The sequence below is a fragment of the Chiloscyllium plagiosum genome, chromosome 2, assembly GCF_004010195.1.
Source record: "Chiloscyllium plagiosum isolate BGI_BamShark_2017 chromosome 2, ASM401019v2, whole genome shotgun sequence".
Classification (NCBI taxonomy): domain Eukaryota; kingdom Metazoa; phylum Chordata; class Chondrichthyes; order Orectolobiformes; family Hemiscylliidae; genus Chiloscyllium; species Chiloscyllium plagiosum.
The window spans coordinates 28,034,938-28,053,462 of record NC_057711.1 but is presented as its reverse complement, the minus strand read 5'-3'; the positions used below and the strand labels follow the sequence as shown (position 1 = coordinate 28,053,462).

At 39.5% G+C, this 18,525-nt stretch overlaps 1 protein-coding gene across 1 annotated transcript in view; it reads right to left on the bottom strand.

Annotated features, from left to right (window-relative positions):
* LOC122557974 (splicing regulatory glutamine/lysine-rich protein 1-like) overlaps positions 1 to 18,525 on the bottom strand; it is a 42,933-nt gene that overhangs the window by 10,466 nt on the left and 13,942 nt on the right. Inside the window, exons 5-7 of the mRNA XM_043706282.1 lie at positions 14,187 to 14,315; positions 7,649 to 7,789; positions 4,172 to 4,534 (exon numbers count right to left, since the gene is read on the bottom strand). Of these exons, the coding sequence (XP_043562217.1) occupies positions 4,172 to 4,534; positions 7,649 to 7,789; positions 14,187 to 14,315 (633 nt within the window). The remainder of the gene's footprint in view (positions 1 to 4,171; positions 4,535 to 7,648; positions 7,790 to 14,186; positions 14,316 to 18,525) is intronic.

The following is an 18,525-nucleotide window of genomic DNA, read 5'->3' as shown; positions in this document are numbered from 1 at the left end:
CTTTAGGATGAGGCAACAGATTTGATCCAGAAGTAAGGACAAATTATTTCTCTCAAATCAATAGAATTCACTACCCCAAAGTTTGGAGGATGCTGGGACATTAAGTTTAAATAAAAATCAATCCATCTCCTCCTTAGTCTTAATTAGTTAAAGATTATGGAGAGCAGACAGGCAAGTGGAATTGAGACCGAGATAAGATTGGCCATGATTGTATTAAATGGTGGTGTAGGCTTAAGGAGCCTGGCAGCATCTTTGTCCACTCATTTGACTGTTACTCAAACATTTTTTGCATTCTCCTGACAGCATAATTTACCAAGCAAATTTTCATTGCCACCAATCTTCAATATGTTACACTTGGTCCCCTCATTTAGGTCACCACTATAGTGCTATAACCATTAGACTACTTCCAAACTTACGATAAATAGAACTTTCTGAAATATTTATTTATTTGGTGGTGAGGGGAAGTTGCAATGAACTCTATATAATAGACTTATATGACAAGATTCTGAGTCAAAGGTTTTCACCTGACTTTAAGTTAACGTACTGACAAAAATGCAGAAGCAGCTGATTCTGATGCTGGAGACTTGTAGACTCACATTGTTAATAAGACCCGTGGATTTGTGGGAGGTAGACCTATCATATATTATGGGCTAACCACCAAACAAACAGCTGGTGAGGGTAGAATTCACACAAGATGTAAGGAAGAATATCAGATGTTAGAGGGTAGCATTACCAGCCATGAGGAGACAATTCAAGACTATCTCTATGAAGAGTGCAGAATAATGGAAAAACACAGGGATTGCATTTTCCACTGTGTTAAGGTAGGGTTGGGACAGTGGTGTAGACCTGTTCTGTAATATAATGTATTAGGTGCCCACTAAAGAATGCCTCTGTGATGTTGATTTTACTTTGTTACAGTAAATGTCTTGAAATGTAAAATGTCATCACGTGATTCTTTGAGCTGGTCACTGGGGAAACCACATGAATTTATAGAAGTCATCACCTAAATGGAAACACAAAAAAGTGTTTGTAAAGAACTTAATCGCAACCACTGCCCATTGTGGAACCCACTAATTACAGCCTACAAACCAAAACGTTGCCCTTTTATTCCTAATTTGTTCTCGGTTAGCCAATTGTAAATCCACATAAATATATTACCTCAAGGGGACTAAGTGGATATAATTTCCTGGTAACTTCTTAAGGCAGTTCTGCTAAATAAATTTAATGGTACTCACTAATACACCATGCAACCCTCTTTGTGTATAAAATTCATGCTAAATTTAGACATCCCCAGGGAGAAATATATCAACTGATAAAGTCTGAAGTCTAAATGCCATAGTCCCAGAGGACCAAATGCAGATGTCACCTTAGACAGAGATGAATCATAGAACCCAACAGTGTGATAGCAAGCCATTCAATCCATCAAGTTTGCACAAATCTGATGCACCACTCTACCCTATCCCTGTAATCCTGCATTTTCCAAGGTTAATCCACCCAGCCTGCATATCCCTGAACATTATTTGCAATTTAGCATTCCAATACACCTAACCAGCACTACTATGGGAGGAAACTAGAGCACCCAGACAAAACTCATGCAGACAAAGAGGGAATGTGCAATTTCCACACAATCATTGAACCTGGGTCCCTGGTGCTATGAAGATGCAATGCTAACTACTAAGCCACTGTGCTGCTCCAAATGGTTGGGAGTTTAGTCAAAGAGTCACCATGCCTAAGACAAGGAGTGAGTTTAAGGTCACACACTGACATCAACTGGTACAGGGAGTGAACCCATGCTGTCAGCATCACATTGCATGACAAACCAGCCACCCAGCCAACTGAATTAAGCGACCCCCAATTGCCTCTCGTCTCACTCAACATATTCCATTAAACATAGTAATCCCCGTTCATTAGTGATTCCAAAACAATGTACAGAGGAACCTCAATTATCCGGCATGCAATTATCCAAACAAGATCATAATGTCCCCGTGCTTGGCTAAATTGTGTTATCTGTCGTTCACTTATTCGAACATTAAATTATCTGAACAAAATACTTCCTGTCAGTGTCATTTGGATAATTGAAGTTCCTCTGTATCTGAAAAATATGCTGACCTAACACCTACAATAACAATGTAATTTTGTGTTGAAGTATATTTTAATAGGTTTGCTTTTACACAATAATAGCATGTTTGCAATCTCAACTACGTTGATGGGGAAATGGTGAGCAGTAAATGTTTCTAAACAAGGAGAGAACAAAACAGCAGTCAGATCACCATACGTTACTTCAACAATGGTTTGAGACAAAAAAATGCAGCAGATGCTGGAATCCAAAGCAGACAAGCCAGAGTTTGGAAGAGCACAGCAAGCCAGGCAGCCTGACGTTGTAGTATAACCCTTCTTCAGGGATAGAGGTAGGGTTAGGGGAATTGCAGATACAAGGTTGTGTGGAATCAAGGGTTATGGAGATAAGGCAGGAACAGGATACTGATTAAGGATGATCAGCCATGATTGTATTGAATGGTGGTGCAGGCTCAAAGGGCAGAATGGCCTACCCCTGCGCCTATCGTCTCTTTGTGTGTGTGTCTCTACGCATTGCACCGGCTTGGTAACCCGGTCAACCGGATTCATTCCTCCTATTGACTTACCAGATTGCACCTGTCACTTGTATTCACCTATCACCAACCCGGCACCTCCCCTTACCTTTATCTGCAAATCCCCAACCCCCACCTTCATTCCTGAAGAAGGGTTAAACTTGAAATGTCAGATTTCTCCACCTCCCAATCCTGTCTCGCTTACTGTGCTCTTCTAGCCTTGTTGACTTCAAAAATGGTGGTCGGAGATGTCTTACATGCTTTTAAGGTCATCAGGCTTAGAAGTGATCATACCAGACTGCATTACAAAATCTTTGTAACAGCATTATGAAACAGAGTTTTGTTTCCATTGCACAAACACTCCATTTTTAAAAAACACAGTAATATCAGACAGTTTCCCCATGTTACAAGTTGATGGAATAATAAATGACAAACATTTTACACACTGGTCTAAGGAGAACGTAACGAGGACTCTATTTTAGAGTCAATAGTCTGACCTAAATGGCAGGAGCAAAAATAGTGGCTTGTCACTGCCCAGCGAATTTGTGGTTTGCCAACTTAATTTCCAGGTTTTAGCAGATGCAAAGTCAAATTCTAAAGATGCCAGCAAAAGCTGAAATTACACAAGATCGAAGACCTGAAGGAGCTGAGCTCAGTTAGTTAACTATTTTTGAAGATTCCTGCTCTAACCAGCAATCATGTTATTATCATTGGCAATTGGGTGGGAGTCAGCATCATGTATTGTAAATGAGAGCCTGCAAGTGAACTGAACCAGACGGAGGCTGCCATGCATCCTCATCAAACAAAGCAGAAAGAACAGTCTGGCAATATATTACATATGGCAAAGCCAGGTGTCCCAAAGAATTTAATTGAAATAGGAAGAAGAATGAAGACATGAAGCAACAATGGGAGAAGAATTAGGCAGACGAATGAAAGCACAGTCAAAGAAATATGTATGAACTGTCTACTGAAGGCTGAAGGCACAGTAAAGTACAGGACAGAAGAAGAATAAGAGGAAGACATTCATGGGGCAGGATTATGAAAGTTCAAAGTGTAAGTGTGCAACTTTAGGTTGTTCATTGTTAAAGGAACATGTACTATAAGACCATAATATGTAGCAGCTGAAGTAGGACATTCTGCCATTGGGCCTGCTGATTTGACAAACCTTAACGTAACTGCCCTATCCTTTTTCCCCATAACCCTTGATTCCCTTACTGATTAAAAATGTCTATCTCAGCCCTGAATATACCTAACAACCCAGTATCTACAGTCCTCTGTGATAAAGAATTAAACAAATTCAGTACCCTCCAACAAAAGAAATTCCTCATCTCTGATTTAGAAGGACGACATCTTAGTCTGCAATTACGCCCACTAGTCCTAGACTCTACCAACATCTAACCCATGAAGCCTCCCTGAGAATTGTCTATGTTTCAATTAAGTTGCCCCCCACTTTTTCAAACTGCAGCGATAGCAGGTCCAACATACTCAACCTCCCCAATAAGACAGTCCCATCAAGTGTTTATATTATGTCAAAAACAAACTATTTTTGTTCATGTTATATATTGGAAAGTATGTAAAGTCACCTTTTTGGAGATGGAGATTTGGATAGCTTTCTTTTTGGTGTCCTGACTCGCCTTCGTGGTGATCTGGATCTTCTCCTTGGCGACCGGGACCTTCTCCTTGGCGTCCGGGACCTTCTCCTTGGCGACCTAGACCGCCTCCTCGGTGACCTGGAACGTCGCCTTGGCGACCTGGAACGCCTCCTCAATGATCGGGACCTCCTCCTTGGCGATCGGGACCGCCTTCTCAGTGACCGGGACCGCCTCCTCAGTGACCGGGACCGCCTCCTTGGCGACCGGGACCTCCTTCTTGGAGACCGGGACCTCCTTCTTGGAGACTTGGATCTTTTCCTTGATAAACTCCTGCTTTTTTTGCGATACTTTTCTCTGTAAACATAATGTGTATAATTTTGCAACATGTTCACATTAACGGAGGACAATAAACAATCCTAACGGCAGCATCACCTGGGCCAGAAGGATGTGGAAGAATTGACTGCATATAGTGAGCTGAAATTCCAGTGCATTACTGTGGGAGTGCCATACTTTTTCAGGTGGAGTCCTTTAAGTGAAACATTTACTAGTAAAATATTTGACAACACCATCCAAAGAAAACAAGAGATTTCTTCATTATGCAATACCACCAAAAATAGAACAACTAGTCGATCACCCAGGTGCAATAAGATATTAAAAACAGCACTAATTAGCTGTTCTAAAATAAGCTAGTCTGGAGGTGACAACTGCGTGGATGATGTTTTCAGAGTCAAATGAACAAAGGCAAAAATGGGTGATGCTAAAAAGATGGAAATAGGTCAGATATTTAGGTAATGTAGACTATACTTCTAGCTCATTGTGAGATCCAGCAAGAATTTAACACAATGCCAGGAATCAGATGAACAAATGCATACACTGCACATTTTGGCCAATGTTTCAACTTTCAGGATTGATCAAACTTCTAAACTATCAAGTGCCTTATGTTTCCTTCACTTCAGGTTTTGCTCAAATAAAGCTAGAACATTGGAAGTGCAGACTTTCCACAATTACCATAGCAGCTTTTCTGTGGTCCACAAGTAATTATGTCAGTTTATGCTCTCCCATAGAAGGACTTTGTTTTCAAGTGCACCACAGTACTTCTAGTTGAAAATTGGTTTAAAAAAAACTGTTCTCCATGAGTGCTGCATGAACTTGTGCAATAATACTCTCAGGCCCAAGTTTAGATTTGAAATCCAAAAGCAGCACACATACCTGAATAATCCTGAGAACAAAAACAATTAATTTCAATTGATATAAAATAGAGTTCTTGGGGAGTGAAGCGACTAGAACTGGTTCCTGCTTAATTTCAGAGAGCTATGAAATTGATGCTTTGAGTTCATTAGAACTTCTTCAGAACTCAGGATGATAAGTAACCTGTTAGAGAACTTGCAGGTGACAGTGTTTCCATGTGCCTCATGCTCTTGTTCTTTGTGGTGCTAAAAGTTGCAAGTTTGTAAGGTGCTGTCAAAAGAGGTTTGGTGAATTGCTACAGTGTATCTTACAAATGCTGAAAATGTGTTGCTGGAAAAGCGCAGCAGGTCAGGCAGCATCCAACGAGCAGGAGAATCGACGTTTCGGGCATGAGCCCTTCTTCAGCCTCCAGCAACAAAAAAAAAAGGCCTCCAGCAACAAAAAAACCTTGGATGCTGCCTAACCTGCTGCGCTTTTCCAGCAACACATTTTCAGCTCTGATCTCCAGCATCTGCAGTCCTCACTTTCTCCCCATCTTACAAATGCTATAGACCTCCACCACTTAGTGCTGATGGCAGAGTAAGTGTTTATTAAAGGTGGCAGATAGAATGCTAATTAAATTGACTACACCTGGATAATGTTGAGCTCTATATCCTGCCACTTCAAAGACTTATGCACAGTTATTGCAAAGTTTCTCCGTTTTTTTTTCAAAATTGTTTCACGTGATGAATGTTAGAAATGCCAACATTTGCTGTTCATCCTTAATTTTGCTGGTAGTGCGCCAGCTTCTTGAAGTGTTGCAGTCCATTTCTATTTCTACAATTACCTTTAAAATGTTCTATTTAGCTTTTTGCTCTTCCTCAAAATATATCACTTTTGTAATTGTATACTTTAAATTTAATATGCTTTGTGCTTGCCCAATTTGTTAATTCAAGTTCCCTGAATGATTACTCCGATGCTCAGCATTTGTGAGTTTGTGTCATGTACGAACTTTAAAATTATTTCCTGCTACCCAAATGCAGGTATTTCTTTTTTTAGATTACTTACAGTGTGGAAACAGGCCCTTCGGCCCAACAAGTCCACACCGACCCGCCGAAGCGCAACCCACCCATTCCCCTACATTTACCCCTTTACCTCACACTACGGGCAATTTAGCATGGCCAATTCACCTGACCTGCACATCTTTGTGACTGTGGGAGGAAACCGGAGCACCCGGAGGAAACCCACACAGACACGGGGAGAACGTGCAAACTCCACACAGTCAGTCGCCTGAGTTCTTCTCTCCAAAAGAACAGCAGCCTTAATTCGAAACACTGGAGGAAACTGCTCCATAAGTATTTTCAGTTGGAAGGAAACCATTCATCACTGTTCATTGTTTTTTGTCCCTTGCCCATATGCATTTTAATGCAGCAGTTGTTCCTTTAATCCCAGTTCAAGTCTATTATGTGGTGCTTTATCAAATGAAAACTCATATACTCAATCACACTATCATCAACAACATTATGTGATACTTGCCCAAATAAAATCAAGTTAGTAGTTGGAAAAAATTGCTTATAATACATCCAAATTACTTCTATTTAATAACTGATAATTTTCCAAGTGTCAATTAAATCTGTACCGATTATAATACCCAAGAAGTCGCTCGTACTCCTTCTCTTCATGGTGCTAAACAGATGCATTCCATCTTGCATCACTTTATTATCCACAAAGAAATGGATGACTGTAGCAAGCCTACCTAGAACAGGTGACTTTTCTATTTTGTCATCCATTAAACACCTCATCATTATCCTATTCAACATCTCACAGCAGATTTCAAACAAATTATGTTGAGTTTGAAAAATTACCTGTGATTACTTTGGTTGAAGTGTTTACAAATATTTTCCATGAAAATTCAGTTCTTTTGTTTTGTAGATGATTAGATTAGATTAGATTCCCTATAGTGTGAAAACAGGCCCTTCGGCCCAACTAGTCCACACCGACCCTCCGAAGAGTAACCCACCAGACCCATTTCCCTCTGACTAACGGGCAATTTAGAATGACCAATTCACCTGAACTGCTCATCTTTGGACTATGGGAGGAAACCGGAGCACCCAGAGGAAACCCACACAGACACAGGGAGAAAGTGCAAACTCCACACAGACAGTCGCCCGAGGCTGAAATCGAACCTGGGACCCTGGTGCTGTGAGGCAGCAGCTCATCAAATTGAAGATAACTCAAATATAAACGAGTACATATATGATTTTCTGAACTCAAGATGCCTTAGTTTATCTGGGTGCGTACCTGCTTGAACTCCGAGATTTCCTAGATGAGCTATTTCTTCCAGGTGGAGTGCTAGACTTCTTTTCTTTCTTCTTCCCAGAATCTCCATCTGCATCTTTGCTTTCTTCTTTTGCTTTGCTGTCACTTTCTGTTGTCTTTTCTCTATTAGTGAACAAGGAATTCATAACTCTCAGGAACAAACACATATCTTAAGCAAGACCTATTTCGTGTGTACACTTACTCTAAAGATTCAAATTTTAAAGTACTTTACTGCCAGTTCTGAATTTCATTTTAAAATGATATTAAATTTTTGCTGAAATATTTAGCCTCCAGTCTCTCAGATTTACAAAGATACAATAACATTTCAGATTAATCTATCTTGCATTTATATTGAAACTGCTTACTAAATTAAATCTGATTAAGAAAAATAAGTACTTCCTGTAGAGTGGAGAAAACAAAATAAGATCAGACTTTTTTTGCAAGCGTCAAATTACTGTGACTGCTTTTGCCTTATAACATGTGCACTTATAGAGTCTTTCATCAGGGTTGTTGAAACATCTCAAAGCATTTCACACAACTAATTACTTCTACAATGCAGTGAGAAAAAACAAGAAAGCTTAAATTTTACGCTGAGAGCTACAAAATACCTAATAAAATCACAAAGTTCTTCTAACTTAGAACTTAGGTGAATTTCTGTTCACCTATCATAGGAACAGGCCTGTTAAGTCTTAGACTATGACAAAGGTCTTAATGTTTTACTTCCAAGCAGTACTGTATACATTCTATTCTAGTTACTTAGGAACAAAAGCAAATGAATCTTTGAATCCTAGAAGAAATGTGCAATAAGAGCAATTTAGTGTTGTAACGTCAAGGGTAGAAAAATTTAAAACTTTTCAGATGAGAAAGAAAGCAAGTTAGAGATGCGCTTGTAAAGCAATAAAAGAAAGTTAATTGACAAGATTAATCTGAAAATTAATTTGACATGCCTTTTAAAAGTTGGAACACAAAGGGGTTTATATATAACTAGTAAAATACAATTGCAGGACTAATGCAACAAGTATTTGTGCAGGTAAAATTTTGGAGTCACTCTTGGTAGACTGAGATGGTGAATCTGTAGATTTCTATGGGATGATAAACAAGTTAGGTTCTATTAGGGCTACTACTGAAGAATGAATTAGATTTCTGAAAAATGGACAGTTTGTTTAAAATGAACAGAATTGAAAAGGCCTCAGGAGCGTAGTTAGAAAACAGATGGTTTGGCAATAGAAGGTATTAGTTTTCACTGGAAAGTCTGCAATTTATTTAGCGAACATGCATTATTTACAGTCTTTAAAAAGGGAGGTAGACAGTTTTCTGACAGAGTGCATTTCACGTTCTAGCAGGTCATTTGTGGACCGACTAGGGACTAAAAGGAGATTAATAAGCTGTAGAGAGGGTATAGATAAGCCTCAAGTGATGAGTGATATTAAGTTAGTGGGAAACAAATTGGCAGATAACATATAAGGTAGGAAAGTGTCTAGTGGTGCAGTGGATGTGTCCCTACTTCTGAACTGGGAGTTTTAACTGCTCCAGAGGTGTGTAAAAACATCTTTGAACAGGTTTATTCGAAAAATTGAAAAAAAAAGAATATTTTTTAATAAGTGTGAAAATTGAAGTGTTGATGTTTAAAGCAACTTAGTCGTGTTCATTCAAGGAATGCAAAAAGGCAGCATGCAGGCAGAACAAGCAATTCATAAAGGTATGTTAGCCTTTAATGCAAGGGATTAAATTAGGAAGTGAGAATGCAGAATTTGTATAGTGTTTTGGTGAGAACACATCTGATGTACTGCATGTTGTTTTGGTCTTTACATTCACAAAACTGCATGAACATATGAATTAAAAGCAAGAGTAGACCAGGAGATGGAAAGAGAATATATTTGTTGGAGGTGGTACAATGCAAGTTCATTAAATTAGTTCCTGGGATGAGGGCATTATCCTATAACAGGCAGAATAAAGTGGATCCATACTCTCTGGAGTTCAGAAATCTCTTGAGAGTTGCACAATTCTGAAGCACCCCAAGAGATAAATTCCTTGGGAATATGGGAACAAAAAGTAGGCGCACAGCCTTTGGGTAAGGATCGAATCATTTGAAACTGAAATGAGAATAAAATTATTTCACTCAAAGGATTGTGAATTTATGGAATTGGTCAACCCAGAGGGTTGTAGAAAGCTGACTGCTGAATATATTTAAGGTTGGGATAAACAGAATTTTGGTTCAGTTATTTTGGAATCAGTTATTGGAAATAGAATGTAGAGTGAAGCTTAGCTAAGAGTATAGAAATTCATTAGATTGTTGTAGCGCCTGAAGCCCAAGGAAAACATTGTTCAATTGACAACTCTGATTCTCTGGTGTCTTCTGTTCATTGCATAATTGCTTTAATACAAGGTTAAGAGATTTCAAGTTGTTTCAGTTGCTGCTCCTGATACTTTAAAGGGTAAGAATAATTGACACTTTTCATTAAACGGAAACTAATGGCTAATGATTAGTTTTAAAAACTTCTTTTGTACGTACACTGACTAAGTTAATTGCTTCCATACATATTGGGAAATGGATATAAGAATGCAACAGACTGGCATATGGGCTTTGGGAGTTGGATGGAGAGGTATAATTTGGCATATTTGACATGGCAATAGGAAACAGTCACAGCCTGGCATGGATTGGCACGGAATTGTGTGGGACTGTGAGGTTAGAAGACCTGGCACTTTTGTTGTTCTAAAAGGACGAAGTCCCACAGTATTTACAGCAGCTTGCCTCAATACCGACAATCTGATTATTTCCAACCTTCTTATTGGGTTGGCTGGTTTGACTACAGCTTGCAGCTGCAATACAAATCAGTTTCTGGAGGCACTTTCTTCTGAGGCAGCTGAATGAAACTGATAATTTTCCCAATCCCTGCGAGAAACCTCAAAGATGAAAATATAAGCTCATATGTCAAAATTCCATTATCTTGTCAATTTACTATCAAAACACTGTAATCAGTCAAGACTGGCCTATTCTTTAATTATGCTGATTTTTATATCTTTTTGGGAGTCAAAGGTTCCTGCAATGGTTCAGTAAATAAATAAGCAGACCAGACTAAAATCTCTGGCCTACTCAAACCTGAGTAACAATAGTGGTATTGTGACTAACATAGACAAAAAAGCTGAATTCCCGAGGTAAAAGTGACTGCCCTTGCCATCAAGATGACATTTGATTGAGTATGGTATTGAGGAGCCCTAGAAAAACTGGAGTCAACTGGAATCAGATGAAAACTCTCTCTAATTGGAATCATATGTAGCAAAAAGAAAAATGATTGTTGGAAGTTGATCATTTCAGCTGCTGCACATCGGAGTTCCTCAAGGCAGATATTTTCTAAGCAAAATATTAAGACTTGTTTTTAAATATCTCTGGAGAAAGTAGATGAACTAAGACCTCCTGGCTCTCAAGTAGGGTCATTACCACTATGCTACTAGTGCCTGTTAGATCCTCAGGGCAGTAGTGTTTTAGACCAAACCATCTTCAGCTACGTCATCATTGGCCTTCCCTCCAACATAAGGCCAGAAGTGGGGATATTTTCTGTTGCTTGCACCATGTTCAGCGTCATTCACGATTCCTCAGGTATTGAAGCAGTTGATGTTCAAATGCAGCAAAAACTGGACAATATCCAGGCTTTGGCTAGTAACATTTGTGTCACATTCCCTGTAAAGGAGGTTGTGGTGTTGTGTCGTTGTGTCATTCCCGGAATGGCAGCAGACACATATGCTGCAGTTAAGCAACTTGCCTAACGGAACTAATCAAGGGTCAATGCCATTGTTGGAAGAAACAAATGAACCATACATAGGGGAAGCATTTATCATAGGTTAACTGTGAGCCTTCTTGTTTCTTTCCAGGTAACGTGGAGCAATTTTACTGATAAGGGATGGAAGGCTGCCTGTCTTGTGTTAGCCTTGGTTGATCGATGGGAGGGATGAATCTGGTTGGTAGCTGGAAGGGAGGGTTGGTAGGTGGAATGGAGGAGGCATGGCTAGAAAGGGAGTCGAGGGATTGAGTCCTCCAGGCTGTAGGCTGCCCAGATAGAAGATAAGGTGTTGTTGGAAAGGGAATGGGAAGGGGAATTGAAACAGGTGGTGGTCCAGAGATCAGGCTGACCCTTCCAGGCCCAGCTGAGATGCTTGGCAAAACATTCCTTAAGGGAAAAAGTGAGGACTGCAGATGCTGGAGATCAGAGCTGAAAATGTGTTGCTGGAAAAGCGCAGCAGGTCAGGCAGCATCCAAGGTGCAGGAGAATCGACGTTTCGGGCATGAGCCCTTCTTCAGGAATGAGTCATTCAGGAATGAGTCATTCCTGAAGAAGGGCTCATGCCTGAAACGTCGATTCTCCTGCTCCTTGGATGCTGCCTGACCTGCTGCACTTTTCCAGCAACACATTTTCAGCAAAACATTCCTTAAGTTCACCACGTTGGAGCAAAGGTAGGTGAACCCATCCAGTCTCCCCCGACTAATACCCTCCTCTGCTTCGTTGAAATAGTCCTCACCCTCGATAACTTTTGCTTCAACTTTTCCTACTTTCTCCAAATCTAGGAGGTGGCCATGGGCACTCATATGGGGCCTAGCTACGCCTACCTCTTTGTTGGCTACGTCAAACAGTCCCTCTTCAGTACATACATGGGTACCTGTTCCCAAACTTTTCTGCCGTTACATCAATGACTGCACCAGTGCTGCATACTGCACCCAGGCTGAACAAGCGCATTTCATCAACTTCACTCACAACTTCCACTCTGACCTCAAATTCACTTGGTCAATCTTGGATACCTCCCTTCCCTTTCTTGATGTCCCCAGCGACAGTTTATGGATTGACATTTACTATAAACGCACAGACTGCCCTAAGTACCTGGACTAAACCTCTTCTCACCCCATTTCGGCAATTTCTCCATCTCTGTTGAATCTGCTCTGACGAGAAAACGTTCCACTCCTAAGCACCCCATATGAACACCTTTTTTAAACAGTTTTTTTTCTCCCATATCATCCAAACAGCTCTCCACCACACTTCCACCACTCCCTACTCCACTGCTCTAAAACACCCTGCTTCAATCTTAATAAAGGCAGGGTCCCCCTTGTCCTCACTTGCCACTCCAATTGTTTCCGCATCCAACATATCATCCTCAAATACTTCTGCCAACTTCATCTAGACCTCACCAACCAGCATATCTTCCCCTTCCCACCGCTCTCTGCCCTCCCTTCGTCACTCCTTGTTTCACACCACTCTCCCAGCAAATTACCATCACCTCCCCACACCCCCCAATCCCCTGTGCCTCCCCTGCAACCATAAAAGATGCAAAACCGGCTGGCACACCACCTCCCTCAACTCCATCTAGGGCCCCAACAGAAGTTCACCTGCCTTCCTCCAACCTAGTTTACTGTGTCCAGTGCACCCGACATGGCCTTCTCCAAATCAGTGAGACCAAATGTAAAATTTTGCCGAGCATCTCAGCTGGACACCTTATCTTCCGCGTGGGCAGTGTACAGCGCAGAGGATTCAACACTGAATTCTCCAATTTCCAGTAACCTTTCATCTTCCCCCTCCAATGCGACTCCCTCTCCAGCCCTGCCTCTTCCCTTCTATTCCCCTAACCAACCCTTCCTTCTAGCTACCAGATTCATCCCTCCCATTAACCAACTAGGTCGTATCCACCACTTGTTCACCTATCACTATCTCACCGTTCCGCCCCTCTCCCCACCTAAAATCCTTAACCCCTCTTTATCTGCAACACTCCTACCCCCACCTCTATTCTTGAAGAAGGTTTAGACCCAAAACGTTGGCTTCACCACCACCTGATGCAGCCTGGCTTGTTGTTTCTTCTAGCCATCTACTTTGAATTCCAGCATCTGCAGTTTTTAAAGTCTCTATCCTTTGATAGGGGTACAGATGGAAATGGTTCAGAAGGCTAGCAAATAGCATCACAAGTCATTAATGGGGCAATATCCTCTTAACATCCACCATATAAGCTTTAATATAGTGGAGTTGACATAGTACTGAAAATGACCACCAACTTTGAATATAAAGAACAAACAGCATTCTACAAAACTACACAGGCAACAAAACCATTTTGAGTGAAAAAAAAAGTGAAATACTAGCATTTTGAAAGATTGATAGCATCAACATTACGGCTCTGATAGGTAGAGCAATTTTATTTTAGTAGTAGTTTTGTTTTTGAACTGCTCGTTGGAAATATGAATATATAAAGACTTTTAAGATTCATCAGTACACATTTGCCACCGGTTCACATTCTTTGGCAAAGTCAAGTAGAAATGACTGAAAGATCACACCAGAAATTCAGTGACAGTGGTATTTAGTTGCGAGACAGAAGCAATGTTTCAGCATCTCATGCTTATTGAGATGCTCTTTGCTGACAGTCCATATATAACTTACTTTCGTTAGCTGCTGTTTTGACACCAAAATTGAAAGTATTAAAGAAATGAGACTGCAAAGGACAAGTTGACATTTGGCTCCTTAAATTTTAAACCATAACAGAAATTTACCTTGATGGAGAACAGCTTTTTGATTGGTGCCTATCTTTTGATCGTGAACGCTTCGTCTGAGGACTCTTAGAATCATGCCTATCTTTGTGTCTTGAAGGAGATCTGTGTTGTGACCTACTCCTGGAGCCTCTGAAGAATAAAGGTGGGAAGACTTTTGTTGTCACAACACAATTGCAACAGTTTAAAAAAAAAATAAATGCATGCAGTATTTTATAAATTAATGTCTGGCCTCATATTAGTTTTGATGTAAAACAAAACTAAACATTTCTTTAAAAGTGCTGCAGTTTAAAATCCCAACTTTAAAATACCCATTTGTGATAAAACAGCCGAGTAGTTTTCAGCATTCTAGTCATCATGTAAACTACTATACAAATAGTACTTTTCCTTGGACAGCTACCACAGAAAGCAATATCATGAGTGGCACTGTACATCCAGGTCTGGTTAATGGGTGTCCATATCCAGTGATGACATGGAAGCTGTGATGCTGACTAGTGGTTAATATTCAAATTAGTAGTAGAACAAACAATGCTTTCAGATTCGAAGAGGAAATATTGTCCATTATCCAGACTCCCAAATGCCATCAGTAAGTCACCAGATGAAATACGTATTGAAATTTCTGAGGTGCTGGCCATGGTCTTTCCATCTTCCTTAAGATAGGGGTGGTATCAGAGGCCAGTGAATTACACATCTTAGATCACTGATGAATATTATACTATTGAGTGAAGGCTATTTTAAAATTAACTCAGATAATGTCACTGGTAAAACTATCCTTTATTGCTCAGCCATTGGGAAGATGGTGGCGATAGTCTTTTCAAACCACTGAAGTCCTTTGTAAGTACATCTATAGTGCTGTGCTGTTAGGAAGACAGTTTCAGGATTTTTATGCAGCAACAGTGAAGCAATGGCAATATAGTGCAAGTCAGGGTGGTGTGTGGCTTGGACGGAAAACTTGCAAGTGATGGTGTTCACGTGTCTTTGCTACCCTTGATCTTCCTGGCTGTAATGGACACAGGTATGGAATGTGCTGTCAAAGAAGCCATCATAAATTGCAGCATTTCATCTTATGAATAGATTGCCATTTTACTTCAGTGGTGGGGAGAGTAACTGTTGAAAATGGTGGATGTGGTGTCTATAACGCAGGTTACTTGGTCTTGAAATGCAACAAATTTATTGTGTTCTCTTGGGGCTGAGCTCATGGAGAAGATTCCATCAGAGTTCTGACTTGTACCTTGTAAATGGACAACAGGTTTCAAGGAGACAGGTGAATTACTTGCCACATTATTTTCAGCCTCTGTTCTGTTCTTGTAACTACAATATTTATATGGTGAGCCAAGTTCAGTTTCTGACCAATAATAATCCCAAGGAAACAGACAGTTAGGAATTCAGAGATTGCAATGCTATGGATGGTCAATGGGAGATGACTAGAAGTCATTTGATGAAGTGCCATGTTATCAAAATTAGAGCCATTGGAATAAAGGGATTGTGACGGCATGGATACAAACTTCGCTAAAGGAAACGGAATAGTAGTAAACAATTGCTTTTTTGGATTGAAAAGGAGCTTGAATTCCCCAAAAGTATTGATTCACTGCTTCTCTTAATTTATTTCAATGACTTAGACCTGACTATATAGGGCACAATCTCAAAGGTTGCGAACTACACACCAAAATAAGGAAGCATTCCAAATTGTGAAGATGATAACTAACTTCCAAGAGGATATTTACAGGCTGATGGAATGGGCAGACAAGTGTATATGAAATTTAATGCAGAGAAATGTGAAATGATGAATTATGATCGGAAGAAAGAGTAAACAACATGGAGATGGTTACAGTTCAAAAAGGACATGCAGGAACAAAGTGACCTATGCATATTCCTGCACATATATCAAGGTACAAAGGCAGCTAATAAAGCTTAAATAAATCATAGGCTTTATAAATAAGGACATACAGTACAAAAGCAAGGCAGGTTTGATTAAACTATATCAAGTAATGGTTTGAATTAACTGTAGTATTGTATCCAGTTCTGGGCACAATTTAGGAAGCACATGAAAGCTTCCAGAAGATTGAGTAAAAGTTCACTCACAGGAATCATTCCAAAGTTCAGGTACTTTGGTTGGGATGGGAAGTTTAAAGTATTTTGAATGGCTCTGTCAAATCTTATGAGGAGTTGGACAGGGCAGATAAGAAGAAACTGTTCCCATTTGTGAGAGGATTGAGAATTTTTCTGATGATCATGCAGGTCAGCCTTCTTAATTTCCAAAGCTCTTCCTGATAAAAGGATTGTTGGATGTGCACTCAGAACAGAAATGCAAACAATCCTGAAGAAAGAGCTGAAAGTTGTGAAAATCATGAACAGTCACAAAATCTAGACCCAAATATTGATGAAATCTGCCACTTGTTTAAAAGCATGTGAGTTTAAGTGCTATAACCACTACTGGAGTAAATTATTTCAATGTTTACAAGCTAATTTAAGAACATATTTTGGCTAATACGAAGTATGTTGCAAATTTAGCATAATAGAAAGACATTTTGTTTACTACTGCTGCGTGTTTCAGTAAGTTTTGCATGCTGCAAATTTAATATATCTAATTGATTTAATAACCAAGCAGTAGGTTCCCACCAAATTAAACATGGAATCAGTAACAGATAGGAAAAATGCACTTATGGCTTACATTGAAATCTGAAAGTGGCTTTACCTTACTTAGTCAGTGGATCAATGCAGGTATAATTTCAGAGGTGAATCAAAGGACTATGTTAATGTTCAAGGAATAGAATATCTTTTCTCACTACACTTAATGAAAACCTTCAGAACCGTTGCAAGGAGCTTTCCAGGACAGAATAGACACATTCAGTGTACTTCTATGATTTCTAGTATACCTTTTAAAAATAAACTTACGAGAATTTCCTTTGATCAAGGACATGTTCAGAAGGAACAAATTGAAAGCTCAAGTTTTCTAATTAATGAAATTAGTAGAATTTAGCATTAACTGGGTCACACTCCTTCAATGATTGGACTCTAAGCATGTCACCGGCATTAACAATATTTCAGCAACATGTCACACAGAAGAACAGCAATGAATCCTTAGAAAATGTCCTCACATTATCAATCATTGGAGAAAGGGAAAATCAGACATGCAACGTCTGGTTACAATTGTAAATGGCTGAAATCAGGAATTAAAGTGTAATGGGATAACTAACCCATCGCCTATCTTTTCATTAGGATCTTCAATATAATGCATCCATTTTCAACAGAAACTAGGTCAGGCACTTAAGTTCATTAAATAAAATCATTCAAGTGGTTAGTTTATCCTAATTAATGAGATGACTTCCAAGTTAGCATTTTTCAATGAGTGTTAACGAATATCATTTATGCTTTCATAGTAGCATTATAATTTTAAAATGCCACAAAATATCTTTCAAGATATTCTAGTTTTATATGCAAAAATATTTTCACTTTTGAAAGATCAGTGAAAAGAATCAGCCTTTAGTGTGCAATTATAAAGATTCTTTCATTGAACAGTTACATCCACAAATGTGATGGAAGAAATCAATATAAATGAATGAAATAACCTTTCTACAATGTTCTGATAATCAAATGTCTTTGATGTGTAAACTAACCACAAATTTGTCCTGTGTAGTTGAGATATTATAAGTGCCACTAATCACTGTATGGTATAACAGAGCTTGCCACAACAGAAGTTAACAGAAATTTTGAATGTTACGAGACTAAATGAGCCCATATCCTTAAAATGAAAGGTGAACAAGAAACAAGCAATCTTGGGTATATTGCAAAATCAGTTGAATACAAATTGTTCACAAGTCATGTTGAAGCTATCAAGACACAAAAAATACTCAGGAGAAAGTGAGGACTGCAGATCTGAGACGAGTGTGGTGCTGGAAAAGCATGGCAGGTCAGGCAGCATCCGAGGAGGAGGAAAATTGACGTTTCGGGCATAAGCCTTTCATTAGGATGATTCCAGATGTTTATGCCCGAAACGTCGATTCTCCTGCTCCTCGGATGCTGCCTGACCTGCTGTGCTTTTTCAGCACCATTATCTCGACTAAAAATACTCAGTGTTCCAGGTCAAGCCAAGAGTACTGCACATATTTTTTTTGTTTTCATGAATCAGAAAACTATGCTGGCCCTAGAGTAAATACAAGGAAAGCCACATTATCTCAGTGTCAAGCAAATGTCCAAGTAAAATGCTTTGAAAAGAAACAGATCTTCAGGTTCTCAAAAGTGATACTTCAGAATACAAATCTAAGTGTTAAAGGATTGAATTAGGAAGATATAAGTTGTGAATTCAAATCCTAGCAAGTTGTGGAACTTAAATGAATATGCA